Genomic DNA, 19,612 nt, shown 5'->3' on the forward strand with positions numbered 1-19,612 from the left:
TCCTTCAGGGGTGAGCCCTCGCTTGATATGGAGGCCAGGAAGATGTGTTTTGTATCTCTCAATAAATGATATGTTTATTTACACAGCGAATTAGGAGTAATTACAGAATAGAATAGGTAGATAGTAGCATCTCACAGAACAGGCAGTACTTACAATGAATGGTCACAATAACTCTTTAGCTGCAGATGGGTTAAATCCCAGCTTTCAGGTATATGCTTCCAGTGGAACCTGGGTGATCACTATCTAACCCTAGGTAAGTACACTGGTAACCCTACTCTGGGCAGTGTTATACCCGGAATTATAATCCCTCTACAATTCCTTGTCGGAGCCAGAAGCTGCTCACTAAATAGCCCTGCCTGTCTATCACACCTAGTGGGGTCTATAACAGGAGCTGCCTGTTCTATCTGGACCTACCTATTCCCAGATTCCACAGTATCTCTCTGCCTGCTTATTCAGGCAGAGACTTCACAAAATGGCTCCCAGCACCATGGCTGCTCAGCCTTTTACACCACAGCGCCTAATGGCCAAACTGTGGAACTGCACAAAAGGTCATGCTGTGGCCCAGGAACAAGGGACTTACTTCCTATTAAATTAAGGGCCCTTCATAGCTGTCCATATAATAGGGGACCACAGAGTTAGAAAGGTACAATTTACCAGTTCCCTACAGTGGTAAATATGTCACCCATGGAATCTGAACCTTTAAATCTATGGCGGGAACCAATAAGGAAAATTTATTGTGAATAGCTCTGTCAGAAGCTGCTCGGATGAGTAGTGAAACGTCTTCAATGATTACTTAACAAGTCCAGTTGCTTTAGATTTATTTATACTACAGTAGATATACCATGACCTGGATGAATGAAAATCTTCATAGTCATAATGGTTTTCCAAAGTAGCTCAATGTTGCCTGCAGGAGGAAACTTCGGAAAGTCGAAGTGAGGCGTAAGCTTTTCCACCCGTCATTCCATTTGTGGAATGGCATTTCGGAGAGATTAGTTGCCCACGGTAGTGGTGGCAGAATCTCTCCATCTGACATTAGCCTTAAGGTGGCCATACACGGGCCAATTCTAGCTGCCGATATCGGCCCTTTAGACTGATTAGCACTAACGATGGGCTTGCTCGAGCGACATCTGGCCTGAAATCGGTCAGATCTCGATCAGGCAGGTTTAAAAATTATTTGGATCGCGGACCGCATCAACGAGCCGATGTGGTCCCCGATCTGAACAATACCTATACCCGTTCTGATTCGATTGTTTGGCCCCAGTGCCGAACGACCGAATTAGCCCGATATCACCCACCCGTAGGTGGGGATATTGGGAGAAGATCCGCTCGCTTGACGACCTCGCCAAGAGAGCAGATCTTAGCGTGTATGGCCACCTTAACTCGGGTAGAAGTCTGGACCAAGGAGGAAGGGTTATGGAAAAGCTCATTTTCAGGCAAAAGATAGGGGCAGACAGCAATAATCATCATTGTCAGAACTGAAGAAAAGAATCAGGAACCAGAAGATCAAGTCAAAATAGTAATTTATAGGCACCAAGGAACTCACATAGTATAGACCTACTGTATATTCGGGCACTGTACCCGGATCTCTGGCATCTATTTATTTTGAATTTTTGTGCCAATATAAATAAATCTTTTAAAGACAATTCCCTTTTACAAACTCAGTACCTTTTACTTGTCTTTTTTTTTGTTTTCTGTCAACTTTTTGCATGTTTTTTTCTTTAATAAATTCCAGCTATTTAAGGTTTTAGAAAATATGTGCATGTATATTTGTGTCATTTTTCTTGAATCGAGAAGAAGAAACCCAAGCTTGACTTTTGATCCATCTGCCCCACAGTTTGAAACAAGCCCAGTTTTGTGCCCAGAGATAGTTATCTATGGGCAAAAAACTGGGCAAGTTTCAAACTCAAGACTCTATTGAAAGAGATAAGGAGAGTAAAACAGAGTATACTGCGTACCAGCAAGCATATAATAAGTGTATACCCAGATAAATAACTAAGGCAGTGGGACACCAGCAAGAAAAGGCTTAGCAGGGGAAATAAACATGCAGTAATTGATATGCTATGGGGCTCATTTATCGTACCGAAAAAACAATGTAAAAAGCTGTGCTGAAACTCAATACACAGATTAATAAGTATGCCTTATATTATGCAGAACTGCGCCATATTTCTCTACCTGTTCAACAAGAAAAAGTGCAGAGAACCCTATATAAATTAGGTAAAGTGCTTGGAGAGATAAATGAGCCTCAGGGCCAAAACCGCTGACCCTAGGATGCTGTGTTGTTAGGCCTACTGCTTTGCTAAGAAGAAAACTTGCTGCCAATGGGAGCAAAACAACTAAAGGAGAAGGACAAAAAGATGCCAGATTGGGTTAGAGTTTGGTTGGAGTCTTTGGGTAGGGTTCTCCTGAAGGGAGCAGTGAGAGGGGATACACCCAGTAAGTGCCGATACATATCTCCCAACTGTCCAGATGGGACAGTCCCGTTATTAACAGCTCAACACGCAGTCTCGGATTCTTATTGAAAAGTTCCCAATTTCCCATTGACCTCCTGCACTGGATACCAAAAAAGATACAAAGTTTCTCAAACTTAATAAAATATGTAGGCTTTTGGTAGAGTCCAGAATACTCACCCCCTGCACTGAGATATAATTGTAACTAATAAGCTAAACAGGTCTCTTGGGGGAATTGAGACTTTTAAACAAACAGTGTAGGTCTCTATAAAAATATATTGCTTAAACAGCTCATATGTAAAACCCTAAATCTTAATAAACCATTTTCAGAAAATTATACTTTGTTAGTACTATGTGCCATTGGGTGATCCTAAATAGAAAACTGCCATTTTAAGTACTAAGGGCCGCCCCCTGGAATCATAGGATTCACAGTGCACACAAACAAGCCAAGGCACACATACATGCTAGGCCCCATCAGCCAATGAATGGGCTGCCTTTTGCTCCCACACTACTTCCTGTTACAGTTAGAGCTGCATCACTTCCTGTCAGCTGATCTCTGAGGGAGTACCCAGCCAATCACTAAATGGTGGCTCAAGGGAAAGGATGTAAAAGGGCAATATTTACTGATATATATATTCCAGTTTGGGGAGATTTTTTAATAGGTCACTTAACATAACATAATCAGTTAGTTAAAAAAATCATTCTGTGGGTATAGTTTTCCTTTAAAGGGCAATTTGACCTTCATTAGCAAAACTGTAATAACACATAAAACAAGACCCCAAAACCCCCAAAAATCCATTCAAACTTTACATAACCTGTCAAATTTTTTAAAATGGGAGTGGCATTTAGGGGGTGTGGTCACGAAAATGGACGTGGTCAAAAATGTATTGCTGTGCTACGGACATAATTTCTTCTTGTCCCTCTTTCCATTTTTCAAATGTTGGGAGGCATGCCAATATGCAATTGGACCAGGTAAGTATTGATGAATGTGAACCTTGGTGTTGGGGAAGACTTTGAGAATATTGTATCTAGTAGGATTAAGTCTAAAACAACTGGACCTTTTGAACTGAAGGAGCCACTCAGATGAGTGGTGAAATGTTTTCAAGAAAAACTCAGAAAAGTCCAGTTGTTTTAGAATTCTACTAGATATTGTATGTCATGACCTGGATGAATGAGAATCTTCATAGACATTTTGAGAATATTGTGAATAATAACCAAAACAGAAACAAACAAGTGGGTTTCTGGGCATATCAATGGCCAAGGGTCAACATAATCTGCAAACTGTATAATAGATGGGGTATAACTACAAATTAAATACAAAGATGGATTAAATACCCCAGCAGATAAACCTTTAGGGTGGTACAGTCAAAGACATCCAATCGGCCACTTGGATGATTGGTGAAGGGTTGTCAAGGAAAACACTCAGAACCCAGTTGCTTTAGATTTACTTCTACTAGATACTGTGTATCATGACCTGGATGAATGAGGACCTTCATAGACTGACTGATACATAATTTATAAGACTTAAGTCTACTAGATACTGTGTATCATGACCTGGATGAATGAGGGCCTTCATAGACTGATTGATACATAATGTATAAGACTTAATTCTACTAGATACTGTGTATCATGACCTGGATGAATGAGGACCTTCATAGACTGATTGATACATAATGTATAAGACTTAATTCTACTAGATACTGTGTATCATGACCTGGATGAATGAGGACCTTCATAGACTGATTGATACATAATGTATAAGACTTAATTCTACTAGATACTGTGTATCATGTCCTGGATGAATGAGGACCTTCATAGACTGATTGATACATAATGTATAAGACTTAATTCTACTAGATACTGTGTATCATGACCTGGATGAATGAGGACCTTCATAGACTGATTGATACGTACATAATGTAAAGACTTAATTCTACTAGATACTTTGTATTATGACCTGGATAAATGAGGACCTTCATAGACTGATTGACACATAATGTATAAGACTTAATTCTACTAGATACTGTGTATCATGACCTTGATGAATGAGAATCTTCATAGACTGATTAATACATAATGTATAAGACTTAAATGTACTAGATACTTTATATTATGACCTGGATGAATGAGGACCTTCATAGACCGATTGATACATAATGTATAAGACTTAATTCTACTAGATACTTTATATTATGACCTGGATGAATGAGGACCTTCATAGACCGATTGATACATAATGTATAAGACTTAATTCTACTAGATACTTTGTATCATGTCCTGGATAAATGAGGTCCTTCAAAGACTGATTGATTCATAATGTATAAGACTTAATTCTACTAGATACTGTGTATCATGACCTGGATGAATGCGAACCTTCATAGACTGATTAATACATAATGTATAAGACTTATTTCTACTAGATACTGTGTATCATGACCTGGATAAATTAGACTGACTGATTGATACATAATGTATAAGACTTAACTCTACTAGATACTTTGTATCATGACCTGGATGAATGAGGGCCTTCATAGACTGATTGATACATAATGTATAAGACTTTATTCTACTAGATACTGTGTATCATGACCTGGATGAATTAGGGCCTTCATAGACTGATTGATACATAATGTATAAGACTTAATTCTACTAGATACTTTGTATCATGACCTGGATGAATGAGGACCTTCATAGACTGATTGATACATAATGTAAAGAAGCCCCTATTCAGTGGTTCTAGTGGTTATGTTCAAAAAGGACCTTGTCATTTTCAAAAGAGTTAAATTCAGAAGTCGAGAAAATGAGTTTAGGAGCAATTCCTGTGGGATTTTGTAAAGACTTATTGCTTCCCAAAGCGTCAGCGTTCATGACTTAATGAGGACTTGTTCCTTTGGGGTAACCACTGTTACAAAAACATTAATGATGTCATGTATTTGCACGGTATAAGAATGCCTATAAATAGGGAGCAAACTTAATGTGTAAGGTGGGGCCGACATCTGAAGTTAAATTATTTACCCATCAGGAGAGTGAATTTGGTTTACATTGGTCAATGGAACAACACAATGCTACTTCTGTGGACACATTTATTCTTCTTGGCTTCTCCCACATTCCTCATCTTCGACTCTTCCTCATCTGCATCTTCTCGTACCTCTATGTTTTCACATTACTGTGGAACAGCCTCATCATCCTGCTCATTATAAATGACTCCCAACTTCACACTCCAATGTATTTCTTCCTGGCAAACCTCTCCTTCATAGACGTGATTTCCCCGTCAATCACGATGCCCAAAATGATTACGGATCTGGTCTCCAAGAAAGGCGTTATACCTTATCGCTCCTGCATTGCCCAACTGTGCCTTTTACTTACATGTGTGGCAACAGAATCCAACGTACTCTCCATCATGGCTTTTGACCGGTATGTTGCCATTTGTAAACCTCTTCAATACACAAAAATAATGAGCTACAAAATGTGCAGTAAGTTGGCAGTTGGGTCATGGCTGATAGGGAGCTTCTTCTCCATCATGCTGTCTTTGCTCACCAACAGCCTTGATTTCTGTGGCCCAAACGAGATCAACCACTTCTTCTGTGACATTCTCCCACTTTTTTCTCTCGCCTGTTCTGACATTACCTTGAGTGTAACATTGCTGTATGCGTCTGACATTATCAACGGGATCATTAATTTCGTGGTTATTCTCAGCTCCTACGTTAGCATTGCAAATGCCATCAAGAAAATTAAATCCCAAGAAGGGAGGAAGAAAGCAATCTTAACATGCAGCTCACACATTATGGTGGTGTGTATGTATTATGGCACAACCATTGTCACCTACCTACATACCATTAAGAGTTACTCTGAGTCGAAAGATAGAACAGCCGCTATTATCTACACGACAGTTACCCCGTTGCTCAACCCATTAATATATAGTCTTCGAAACAATGATGTGAAGAAGGCCCTAAAGAAAGTGTTTTCAAATAGATACCCGAAATAGTACAGGAAATAACATGAAACCCAACACAGCATTCAAACAACAAACACATATTGCTGTTAGTAAGTCCGAGAACTCCTAGTTTTTATTGATTATATGGCATTTTATTGTAAGGATATAGGACCCATTAATTATATCTTAGTTGGGATCAAGTACAGGTACTGTTTTATTATTACAGAGAAAAGGGAATCATTTAACCATGAAATAAACCCAATAGGGCTGTTCTGCCCCAATAAGGGGTAATTATATCTTAGTTGGGATCAAGTACAGGTACTGTTTTATTATTACAGAGAAAAGGGAATCATTTAACCATTAAATAAACCCAATAGGGCTGTTCTGCCCCCAATAAGGGGTAATTATATCTTAGTTGGGATCAAGTACAGGTACTGTTTTATTATTACAGAGAAAATGGAATCATTTAACCATGAAATAAACCCAATAGGGCTGTTCTGCCCCAATAAGGGGTAATTATATCTTAGTTGGGATCAAGTACAGGTACTGTTTTATTATTACAGAGAAAAGGGAATCATTTAACCATTAAATAAACCCAATAGGGCTGTTCTGCCCCCAATAAGGGGTAATTATATCTTAGTTGGGATCAAGTACAGGTACTGTTTTATTATTACAGAGAAAAAGGAAATCCATTTTAAAAATCTAAATTACTTGATTAAAATGGGGTCTATGGGAGACAAAGTTTCCAGAATTTAGATCTTTCTGGATAACTGATTCAATACCTGTACTTGCATTTTTAAATGGTTGATTAATTTTTAATTCATATATATATATATGTTATAGAGCATCAGCTGATCAATATGCCTTTTGTTTATTTCTGGTTTATTCCAAAAGGTTTCTCATTTAAACATTAATATTGTACAATAGAAATCACATTTTGGTACATTTCTGTTGCTTTTATTGCTTTTCTTCCCCCCCCCCCCCCAATATCTTAACCTTAGATCTTATTTGTTCTAGAAACTATTCTATAATATTTAATTTATTTAATTTGCACAATGACAATTGTATTGGCCTTTTTAAATGTTTGTTTAACATCAGGTCACAGACATGTATATGGTTATGGTTATATCTTAAGGCAATACCAAATGTTTTTAAAATGTACAGTCAAACCTTGACTTTACAGTTTCTACATTGTACGGTTTTCCACATTTGACACCAATTTATTATGCAGTTCAGTGGGTGCTTTTTGTGACTTTTACACTATATTTTCCCTACATTTTATACTAACATTTTGGCCTGGTTTTGTCCTCTGTGAATGTTATTTTTAGTGAAATTAATCTCTTAGAAACTACTTATTACATGTACAGTATGTTTTGCCCTAAGTCCCTCACTAAATAGCCAATTTTAGTCTAAACCATCTTTGGCCGTCCACAAATATTACATTTTCTCGATCTATTTTTTGACACTAAACGTTCAACAGCTTTCATCTCCTACTGGGAACAAATGTAATGTTTTCATATTTCTCCTGCAAACCTTCTTAACCTAGTACTGTGATAATAAAACAGTACCTGTACTTGATCCCAACTAAGATATAATTACCCCTTATTGGGGGCAGAACAGCCCTATCGGTTTATTTCATGGTTAAATGATTCCCTTTTCTCTGTAATAATAAAACAGTACCTGTACTTGATCCCAACTAAGATATAATTACCCCTTATTGGGGCAGAACAGCCCTATTGGGTTTATTTAATGGTTAAATGATTCCCTTTTCTCTGTAATAATAAAACAGTACCTGTACTTGATCCCAACTAAGATATAATTACCCCTTATTGGGGGCAGAACAGCCCTATTGGGTTTATTTCATGGTTAAATGATTCCCTTTTCTCTGTAATAATAAAACAGTACCTGTACTTGATCCCAACTAAGATATAATTACCCCTTATTGGGGGCAGAACAGCCCTATTGGGTTTATTTAATGGTTAAATTATTCCCTTTTCTCTGTAATAATAAAACAGTACCTGTACTTGATCCCAACTAAGATATAATTACCCCTTATTGGGGCAGAACAGTCCTATTGGGTTTATTTAATGGTTAAATGATTCCCTTTTCTCTGTAATAATAAAACAGTACCTGTACTTGATCCCAACTAAGATATAATTACCCCTTTTTGGGGCAGAACAGCCCTATTGGGTTTATTTAATGGTTAAATGATTCCCTTTTCTCTGTAATAATAAAACAGTACCTGTACTTGATCCCAACTAAGATATAATTACCCCTTTTTGGGGCAGAACAGCCCTATTGGGTTTATTTAATGGTTAAATGATTCCCTTTTCTCTGTAATAATAAAACAGTACCTGTACTTGATCCCAACTAAGATATAATTACCCCTTATTGGGGGCAGAACAGCCCTATTGGGTTTATTTAATGGTTAAATGATTCCCTTTTCTCTGTAATAATAAAACAGTACCTGTACTTGATCCCAACTAAGATATCATTACCCCTTATTGGGGGCAGAACAGCCCTATTGGGTTTATTTCATGGTTAAATGATTCCCTTTTCTCTGTAATAATAAAACAGTACCTGTACTTGATCCCAACTAAGATATAATTACCCCTTATTGGGGGCAGAACAGCCCTATTGGGTTTATTTAATGGTTAAATGATTCCCTTTTCTCTGTAATAATAAAACAGTACCTGTACTTGATCCCAACTAAGATATAATTACCCCTTTTTGGTGGCAGAACAGCCCTATTGGGTTAATTTCATGTTTAAATACATTTTTTGTAGATTTAAGGTATGGAGATCCAAATGACTAAATGAGAAAGTCCTTATATGGGGGCTCAAAGTTTCACGACATTTTTTAACTGTAATTTCCTATGTTTAAAACAGGAAAAGAGACAAGACTGTAGCAAAGAGAGATCACCGAGAACAATTACAATTTTTTTTAAAGAAGAAGAAATGTCAAATATTCAAAATTCGATTAAGTAATAATCAGAACCCAGACTTCCCTTTAGTTTCCATCAACAAAATGTCATTGGACAATGTTATTATGTTTGAGAAATGATCTGGAGGATATGGTTTCTACACTGTTGTATTAATAGTAGGAAATCCATTGATAATAGTTCCACTATATGATGTAAAGCTGGGGTTTAGGTTATGATTATGGGTAAAATGTTGTCCTAATTGGTAACAATCAATAACTTGTTTGCTATTGTTATTCAAGCTATTTCATACCAGTGTAAGATGCACTAATGGTCGGTGGCTATATTACTGGACTGTAGCAAATGTATCATTCTTATTGCCTATGTTCCCCCTGTATTAAAAAAAATGTACTAAAAAATGGAAAAATGAAAAAGTTCAAGGGGCACATTTACTGAAATAGTTTTTTTTTTTCTGGCCTTGAAAGTCATATAAACTCAACATGGTATAAATTCCAGGTATTCACCAAATCCCGGATTCGGGTCAAATCCTGGCTTTTTTTTTTTAAGGATTTGGGTTCGGCCGAACTGAATCCTAACTAGCATAAATTAGCATATGCTAATTAGAATTCGGAAAGGGTTAAATGGGCAGTGAAAAAAATTCTGGGCTGTGCGTTGCATGCGTGGCGATTTTTAACCCCTTCCGATCCCGATCAGCATATGCTATATAGGATTCGGATTTGGTTAGGGATTCGGCCGAATCCATCTGGGTGGGTTCGGAGGTTCGACCGAACCCAAAAAAGTGGGTTCGGTGCATCCCTAATAAATTTGAATTAAACTCGATCACTGCTGTAGTTATAAAATGTCACGATAAGGCTTGAATCGTTTGAACAACAATTTCGAGTTTACATTCAAAAATCCCAAATTATTCGAGTTGAAAGTATTGTTAAAACTCAAAAAATTTGCAGTTAAACGGATGTTCGTTTCCATGAATCCTCTTTATTTTTCCCAAACAGGAAGTGCTCCGGCAGCCATTTTAGGAGCATTGGCGCTCATTCTTGGAAAACAATAATGTGTTTAAGTTTCCCTTGAAACTGGGTAAACAGAAAACAATGATGGGATTATCTTCCCCTTGAAAACTGTGAACTAGAAAACAATGAAGGGATTAAGTTCCCCTTAAAAAGAGTGAAATTGAAAACAATGAGGGGATTAAGTTCCCCTTGAACTGTGCGAAACTGAATACAGTGAGGGGATTAACTTCCCCTTGAAACTGGGTGAAACAATGAGGCGATTATCTTCTCCTTGAAACTGGGTGAGATAGAAAACAATGAGGGGATTGACTTCTCCTTGAAAATGTGTCAAGGATGCAACTATTTTTACTTTTTTTTTGACGTGCAACACATTTTTCCGCAGCAAATTTTCGCGGAAGTTTCACGTACAAAATTTGCCAATGCCGAAATGTAGAAATTCGCTGTGAACAACTTTGAGGGCCTGTTATAGAGCTATCAGTTGACTCATTCGGAAAATTAAGGGCATATCTATTATAGTGAATACGCCAGCATCACCAGTGATGTTGCCCGTAGTAGCCAATCAAATCTTTGCTTTTGTTTTCTACTCCAATCACTGATTGGTTGCTATGGGCATGAACATTAAGGATCTAGGCCCTCAAAGTTGTTCACAGTAGCTCCACCTTGGATCTTGTTCATCTTTTACGATGTAGAGGATCAGATAGAAGCCCTCTACTCTTCCACTAAAGTATCCTATCATTTATCCAGAGGTTAATTATCCTTCACACATAGCAAATGATTCCATAATGTGTTGTTTAAATAAAATAAGTCATGTAAGAAGAGAGAAGGGTCTTTGTAAAATTGATCTAAAGCATTCAGAACTCAGAAATTCACATCATGGCCGGTGTGTCAACTCTACTTTCAAATACATTTCTTACTGGAAACCTGTATTTTTATGCCACCTTAGTTTCCACTTGTATAACCCTATTCTATTTTTCTCCATTCAATACGTCCATTCTTTTTGTCCCACCTAATACTTAAAAACCATTGGTGGCAGCTTAGTGATCATCACATTTTTCTTCATATCTGCCTAACTGGACCTATTTGGGTAGTTGATATATAGACTGTCAACTAAGATAACAAAACAGTGAATACTTTATGGGGTCCGATGGAAGACAAAGGGTTGATTGAATTGGGTTCTGTCACGTCAAAAAATGGTGCGATCAAGTCAAAAAAGGGCACGGTCACGTAAAAAAAGGTGGGGTCACGTCAAATTGGGTGCTGTCGCATCAAAAAGGGCATGGTCGTTTAACAAAAGGCATGGGCGCGTCAAAATTTGGTGCTGTCGCATCAAAAAAGGGCATGAGTGACAAAAATATAAACACAAAAAAAGATGCGGGCGACAAAAAAGACGGGGGAGACAAAAAAAATCGCCTGACAAATGCATTTTGCTAATTTTTCACCATTTTGCGAATTTTATGGTGAAGCGAAACAGGACAGATTTGCTCATCACTAGAAATAAGCTCATGTAACTATTATCCCAGTGTAGAACAAACAAACTACATTTACCTTTTCTATTACAAAAAGTTCAATTAAATTGCATAAAAAATTTTGTGTGCTGCAAAACAATTAAGTTAATGAGAAGTAGGGACCTTTTTTATTTCTAAAATAAAGTATTAATTTGTCCCAGAGCTTCAGAGTTTGTCATGGTTGGTTCTTCCCTGGAGGTATCTAACAACCCTTTATGATGCCACATTTGATGGGTGTGGGATGGCTATAAAGGAGCAACACAAAATGTGTGTGGAGGATATACGGTTTCTAAATGAAGCATCAATGTTACTAGTCATCAAGTACCTTCTGTTAATGTATTCTTCATTCATTGCTTTGATGGAAGCAAATTTTACGCACGTTGAGATCTTCATCCTTCTTGGCTTCTCCCATGTCCCTCAACTTCGCCTCTTCCTAATTCCTACCTTCACCCTCATGTATGCCTGCACAATCCTGGGGAACAGCCTCATCATTCTGCTCATCAGAGAGGACCATCGGCTTCACACCCCCATGTATTTTTTCTTGGCCAACCTCTCCACGATGGACTTGTTGTTTACAGCCGTTACGGTCCCTAAAATGATTGGAGACCTTATTTCCAGGGAAGGAATGATATCGTTCCGTAGCTGCATTGCTCAACTCTTTTTAATAATCGCGACTGGGGCATCTGAATCCCCCCTTCTCTCCATCATGGCTGTTGACCGTTATGTTGCCATATGTGATCCACTTCATTATAAAACCATAATGAGCTACAAACTGTGCTTTAGGCTGGCAAGTCTTTCATGGGTGCTAGGGAGCTTATATTCTCTGATTAACACAATTCCCACTACCAAAATTTACTTTTGTGGTCCTAATGAGATTAATCATTTATTTTGTGATATTATCCCACTCCTTCAGCTTGCCTGCTCAGATATTGCTCTTAATGTTGCTTTTGTATATATTTCATTCTTCTTTAACGGTATATGTAACTTCTTTGTTATTCTCAGCTCTTACGTTACTATCATAACCGCCATAATGAGAATCAAGTCTCAGGAAGGAAGGAGGAAAGCATTTTCGACGTGCGCTTCACACCTACTGGTGGTTATTGTGTATTACACCACACTCACCGGTACTTATTTGCAGCCAATGAGCAGCTACTCAGGGTCCAAAGACAAGACGGCTGCCGTGATCTATACTGTGGTCACCCCGGTCCTAAATCCCATAATATACAGTTTGCGGAATAATGATGTAAAGAAGGCAGTGAAGTATTTTTTCGTAAAGGGCGTTTAGAAAAGCCACCAATATGTGTAACAGGACAAAAAACAATATCGAACGCAAAGATCAGACCAACTAAAGATAAATTGTTGAGTGTGACTTTTAATGGTTAAGAGAAGGACAACATAAATTGATATCATGTTTTATCAATAAGACTTTTCCAATATAGAAATCTGTCCCATTTCTCTTAGCCAAAAAACTCGTGAAACAGCAGAAAAGTTTCAAAAAGTTGCTACTGTATGATTTTTTTATGGGGGCAACTTTTTTGTCTTGGCAAGTCAGTTTCATAAAAAAAATTACCAATGGTGAAATGGGGAATGTTGCTGTGAATCCATGTCTGACGAAAATAAATTCGCTTATTACTATTCCTATACTATACTATAGGCCAGTGATCCCCAACCAGTGGCTCAGGGGCAACATGTTGCTCACCAACCCCTTGGATGTTGCTCTCAGTGCCCCCAAACCAGGGAGTTATTTTTGAATTCCTGACTTGGGGGCAAGTTTTGGTTGAATAAAAACAAGATTTACTACCAAATAAAGCCCCTGTAAGCTGATAGGGTGCATAGAGGCCCCTAATAGCCAATCACAGCCCTTATTTGGCACCTCCATGAACTTTTATGATGCTTGTGTTCAGGGTCGGACTGAGGGGTGAAGAGCCCACCTGGCCTGCCGCCTCAGGGTTCGCACCCCCCAAGGTGCCTCTGCCAGCTTGCGCCCCCCGTAGGGGCCCCCGCTGCACCCCATACCCCCCCAACAGGGGCCCCTGCCACTACCTGACGTGCTCCCCTGATCACAAGTAAGTGAAACGCATCAGGGGAGGGACACCGGCGGGCGGGGGGAGCGCCAACAGGGGTTGGTTCTGGGCCGCCGGGGTCCATTAGGGCCCGGTGTCCCAGCTGCCCAGTCTGACCCTGCTTGTGTTGCTCCCCGGGTCTTTTTACATTTGACTGTGGCTCACTAGTAAGAAAGGTTGGGGATCCCTGCTATAGGATAATACCCCATAAATTGTTTGCCGCTACCAAAATTCGCCAAGTGATAAAAAAAAAGTCACAGAAAAGTCAAAAAAGTCATGCAGTAGCAGCGTTTTACACATTTTTCACCGTTTCACCAGATTCACTCATCACTATTGATGTTACCCAAGATAAATGAGGTACAGGTATGGGATGCCTTATCTGGAAAGCCATTATCCAAAGAGCTCTGAAATACGGGAAGGCCATCCCCATAGAGTCCATTTTAAACAAATAATTAATACAAAATATGATTTCCTTTTCTCTGTAGTAATAAACTAGTACACTACTCATCATGGTAACTAAGCTAGTATAGGTCCACACGTAGGAAATGTCATTGTCAGGTTCTACTTTGTGACCTTCTCAGGCCATGGGAATATCATTTCCTACGGAGCAGGAAGAGGATGGAAGGAGAATTAACTAAATGTTTTCCAGTGGAAGGTGCAGTCGTGCATGGTGCAGGTTGTAGGCTTCATTAATCTGTTGTTGTCTAATATGTTACACTCCATGGGGCGCACACACTGCATAACAAGATTTGCCATTCGATTCACTATAGGGAGGAAGGCAACAATGCAACAGGTTAAATTAACGTTATATATTGGATAATAAAAACACCTATTCCATTAATAGAACCCAATTATTTGTAGAACTTTTTGAGGAAGATTATAAAAAAGGCTAAAACCAGTAGGAATGATAGATAGCCAGGCCTGGATTCGCTGCCGAATTCCGCGTTTTGTCATTGGTGGATTTTTTCATAAAACGGAAGCAAAAATTGTTACTTGTCATTTTCGGCCTTTGTTGCCGTTTCGCAAATCTTTTCAAAGTTTCGCAAGTTTTTCGGTGAAACGAAATGGGACAGTTTCGCTCATCACTAGTGATAAAAATATCAATATAACTAGTGATGAGCGAATCTGTCCCATTTTGTTTCTCTGAAAAATTTGCAAAACCATGAAAAAATGCACGAAACGGAGAAAAATGCACGAAACATGGGTACCACGTGTCTTTTTTGACGCGCACAACTTTTTTTGATGCACACGTCATTCATTTTTTTTTTTTACGTGACTGCTCCCTTTTTTTGACGTGGCCACACCTATTTTGACATGACTGCTCCCTTTTTGACGCGAAAGTTTTTCCCTTTTTTTTTCCCTTGAAAGTTTTGTGAAACAATTGGCCAATGGCGAAATGTGGAAATTTGCTACGGATCCACGCCTGGCGCAAAAAATTTGTTCATCACTAATATAAACATCTGCCCACTGGGTAACATGTACTGCTGCTTAGTAGATAGAAAACATCTATAACAGAGCCAATAAACTCCAACCATCTCAGTGAGTTATTGGTAATCTAACTGAGCCCTAATAGTGACAAGCAAATTTTTTTGCCCCAGGCATGGATTCGTGGCGAATTTCCGCATTTCGCTATTGGCGAATTGTTTCACGAAACTTCAGTAAAAATTTGCCATGCGGAAAATTTTTTTTTTTGCGTGTCAAATTGGGCGTGTCTGTGTAAAAAAGGGCACAGTCACGTCAAATTGGGTGCAGTCGCGTAAAAAAGGGTGCGGTCACGTCAAATTGGGTGCAGTCGCGTAAAAAAGGGTGCGGTCACGTCAAATTGGGTGCAGTCGCGTAAAAAAGGGTGCGGTCACGTCAAATTGGGTGCAGTTGCATAAAAAAGGGCACGGTCACGTCAAATTGGGTGCAGTTGCGTAAAAAATGGTGCGGTCACGTCAAATTGGGTGCAGTCGCGTAAAAAAGGGTGCGGTCACGTCAAATTGGGTGCAGTCGCGTAAAAAAGGGTGCGGTCACGTCAAATTGGGTGCAGTTGCATAAAAAAGGGCACGGTCACGTCAAATTGGGTGCAGTTGCGTAAAAAAGGGTGCGGTCACGTCAAATTGGGCGCAGTCGCGTAAAAAAGGGCACGGTCACGTCAAATTGGGTGCAGTCACGTAAAAAAAGGGTGCGGTCACGTCAAAAAAGCGTGGGCAACAAAAAAACGCAAATTTCCTTGCCGTTTCATGAAGTTTATGGCAAATTTTATTCGCTCATCACTAAGTCCTAACTATAGAGAAACCAGATCCAGTGGGGGGCCCAGACTGTGGGGTTTGCTCAGGGTCGGACTGGGGGGTGCAGGGCCCTACAGGTGTCCCCACCGGCCTCACCCCTGGCACCCGCTAGGGCTTCCCTAAACCCCCCCACAGAGGCCCCTGCCCAATGTCCTCCTGAGGATGCATACCTCACCCCCCCCAAAGTTTTTTTGTGAGCATTGTTTGACTGTTAACATCAATGCCTCAGTTTCAGCTGGGCCCTCGCATGTATGTGTGGAGGAAGTAAGACATGTTGCAGCTGCTCTGAACACTTCCTGTCCCTAGTGCTCCGTATGTGAGCTAAATAAATGGTTATGCAAGCGGTCCTGGGCGGGGGGAGAGGTGGGGGGCTGGGAATGTGGGCGACCTCTGGGGGCGTTGCACTTGTTACATTTTGTGGTCATCCGCTACTTTCTCCAAATCACAAATGGTTCCTTTACACACAGGAAGTTAGAACCACCCTCAGGTCCCGCCCACTAAAGACATTAACCCATACTATTCCGAACCAAATTAACCACATCTCAGGCACATAATAATATAGGCATTAATGCAAAAGAGACAACATAGCGGTTAAGCAAAAATAGAGAAAGGTAACGATTCATGGCGGATGAGCCGGCAGAGAACCCAAATATAAATAAATAATTGTTCATATATAAATAATATATTACAAGTAGTAAATGCTCACCGGGAGACATTATGCAATCCTTACGGAGGCAGCAGAACACACTATTTTCAAATATTTTTTTCGTTGGGTCCTGAAATTTCTCACACTTGATTCTCAAGGTACCAGCTTGAAACATATCTATAAAAAAGAGCAACGGTACATGGAAATATATATATTTTATACTGTATTTATATATGTATCCATACAGTATGTAATGAATTGGCACTGTGAGCCATATCAGACATTGCATATATATTATTTTAATGGAGCTTTTTGCAATGAATAAATAATATGTTGCAACACGAAAGCTGGAATATCACTAGTTAAAGAATGATTTTTTTATATTTAATTTTGAAATGGGGCTAGCATATTCTTCATTTCCCAGGGTGTCACAGCCATGTGACCTGTGCTCTGATAAACTTCAGTCTCACTTTACTGCTGTGCTGCAAGTTGGAGTGATATCCCCCCCCCTCACCCCCAGCAGCCGATCAGCAGAACAATGGGAAGGGAGCAAGATAGCAGCTCCCAGTAGGTATCAGAATAGCACTCAATAGTAAGAAATCCAAGTCCGGCTTGGGACTCCTCCAGTTACATGGGAGTAGGAGAAACAATAGGTTAGCTGAAAGCAGTTCTAATCTGTAGCGATGGCTCCTACTGAAAGCTCAGACTCAGGCACACTTTACTGCTGCGCTGCAAGTTGGAGTGATATCCCCCCCCTCCCTCACCCCCAGCAGCCGATCAGCAGAACAATGGGAAGGGAGCAAGATAGCAGCTCCCAGTAGGTATCAGAATAGCACTCAATAGTAAGAAATCCAAGTCCGGCTTGGGACTCCTCCAGTTACATGGGAGTAGGAGAAACAATAGGTTAGCTGAAAGCAGTTCTAATCTGTAGCGATGGCTCCTACTGAAAGCTCAGACTCAGGCACACTTTACTGCTGCGCTGCAAGTTGGAGTGATATCCCCCCCCTCACCCCCAGCAGCCGATCAGCAGAACAATGGGAAGGGAGCAAGATAGCAGCTCCCAGTAGGTATCAGAATAGCACTCAATAGTAAGAAATCCAAGTCCGGCTTGGGACTCCTCCAGTTACATGGGAGTAGGAGAAACAATAGGTTAGCTGAAAGCAGTTCTAATGTGAAGTTGTGAAGGTTTTAAGAAGCAGGACTCATAAGATGTTTCAGGGACCCAAAAAGGGTGTATAAAACATTGATTGATTTTGATCATTTTGTCTCAGCCGAGTGAGAATCTACTTGCCTAGTTGGCAAAATACTCTTCATAAAATATTGTAAAAAACACACAGATTTTAATAGGTAAAGGTAGAAAGCACTCACGGATATTGTGCTGGGGATACAGTGTGACATTGTACACATTTCCACATGGAATAAAATTCTCATAGAATTGATAGAAAACGCACTCCAGAACGTAATCTGCTGGGGGATTAAGAAAATCAACAATTATTATTATTGTAACTGTAGCTTTGTGATTTTCTATCCAGTTTTTCTTTAAAGGGGATATAAACCCTGCTGCACAGCGCGGCTCAACCAAACGTTCCTCAGCTGTTGCTGGACTACAAATCCCAGAATAATGTAACATATAATGAAGGGTGAGGCATGCTGGGAGCTGTAGTCCAGCAACATCAGGGCTGTATTCTTAAAGCAATATTGCACAATAAAACTTTTTTTTGTGTATTTTACACAACATTCCCCCTATGAATTCTTTTTACATTTTTTGAATATTGTTAGACAAACATCTATATTCTCTAATCATTAATACCCATATAAAATAACTGACCTACCTTTCCCATGTACTGAAGGAGCAAGGGAAACCATAAGCAGGAATATCATTGGATAAAGAGACGCCATCATGTTCAAAGGACTTAATGTGATTGGTGGGTGAACTCTAATAACAGGGGTAAAAGAAAATGTCGTTATTGAAAAGCCCAAATGATGACAATTAGTGATGAGCGAATCTGTTCCGTTTCGCTTCGCCGAAAAATTCGCGAATCTTTGAAAAGATCCGCGAAACGGCGAAAAATTCGCGAAGCGGCGAAAATGTCGTGCGACAAAAAAAATTGTCGCCCGCGGCTATTATTTTGTCGCGCCGCTATTATTTTGTCGCGCACGGCTCTTGTTTTGTCGCACGGCTCTTGTTTCGTCGCGCGGCTCTTGTTTTGTCGCCCGCGGCTCTTGTTTCATCGTGCGGCTCTTGTTTCGTCGCCCGCGGCTCTTGTTTCGTCGCCCGCGGCTCTTGTTTCGTCGCCCGCGGCTCTTGTTTCGTCGCCCGCGGCTCTTGTTTCGTCGCCCGCAGCTATTATTTTGTCGCACGGCTCTTGTTTCGTCGCCCGCGGCTCTTGTTTCGTCGCGCGGCTCTTGTTTCGTCGCCCGCGGCTCTTGTTTCGTCGCGCGGCTCTTGTTTCGTCGCGCGGCTCTTGTTTCGTCGCGCGGCTCTTGTTTCGTCGCCCGCGACTATTCTTTTTTGACGCCGCGACAATTTTTGGACGTGCGGCGAATTTTTCCGCGGCGAAATTTTTCATCCGTTTCGCGAAACAATCCGCCAATGGCGAAACGCGGAAATTCGCCGCGAATCCATGCCTGGCGAAACTTTTCGCCCATCACTAATGACAATAGTACATGAAACTACTCTGCTTTGGATACATGGCATATTAACCTTTATAAACTCTCCTACAGTAACATGGAAGAGTCCAGGGAATCATTTATCTCCTTCACTTTTTAAAGGGAAACTACACCCCCAGAATGAAT

At 40.0% G+C, this 19,612-nt stretch overlaps 2 protein-coding genes and 1 long non-coding RNA gene across 3 annotated transcripts; 2 read left to right on the forward strand and 1 right to left on the reverse strand.

The window, feature by feature from the left end:
- The first annotated feature begins 5,496 nt into the window (after window positions 1-5,496).
- LOC100485541 (olfactory receptor 5V1-like) lies at window positions 5,497-6,432 on the forward strand. Its single transcript, XM_002939166.2, has one exon. The coding sequence runs from the start codon at window positions 5,497-5,499 to the stop codon at window positions 6,430-6,432; it is 936 nt and encodes a 311-aa protein (XP_002939212.2).
- A 5,760-nt stretch (window positions 6,433-12,192) lies between these two features.
- Window positions 12,193-13,119, forward strand: LOC100485695 (olfactory receptor 5V1-like). Its single transcript, XM_002939167.4, has one exon. The coding sequence runs from the start codon at window positions 12,193-12,195 to the stop codon at window positions 13,117-13,119; it is 927 nt and encodes a 308-aa protein (XP_002939213.4).
- Window positions 13,120-14,216: 1,097 nt separating this feature from the next.
- On the reverse strand, window positions 14,217-18,279 carry LOC116407498. The gene is made up of 3 exons (XR_004220362.1): window positions 18,185-18,279; window positions 16,877-16,993; window positions 14,217-14,661 (listed from the first exon to the last, which is right to left on the reverse strand). It is a non-coding gene; the product is annotated as an uncharacterized LOC116407498 (long non-coding RNA).
- Between the last annotated feature and the right edge of the window lie 1,333 nt (window positions 18,280-19,612).

The sequence above is a fragment of the Xenopus tropicalis genome, chromosome 9, assembly GCF_000004195.4.
Source record: "Xenopus tropicalis strain Nigerian chromosome 9, UCB_Xtro_10.0, whole genome shotgun sequence".
Classification (NCBI taxonomy): domain Eukaryota; kingdom Metazoa; phylum Chordata; class Amphibia; order Anura; family Pipidae; genus Xenopus; species Xenopus tropicalis.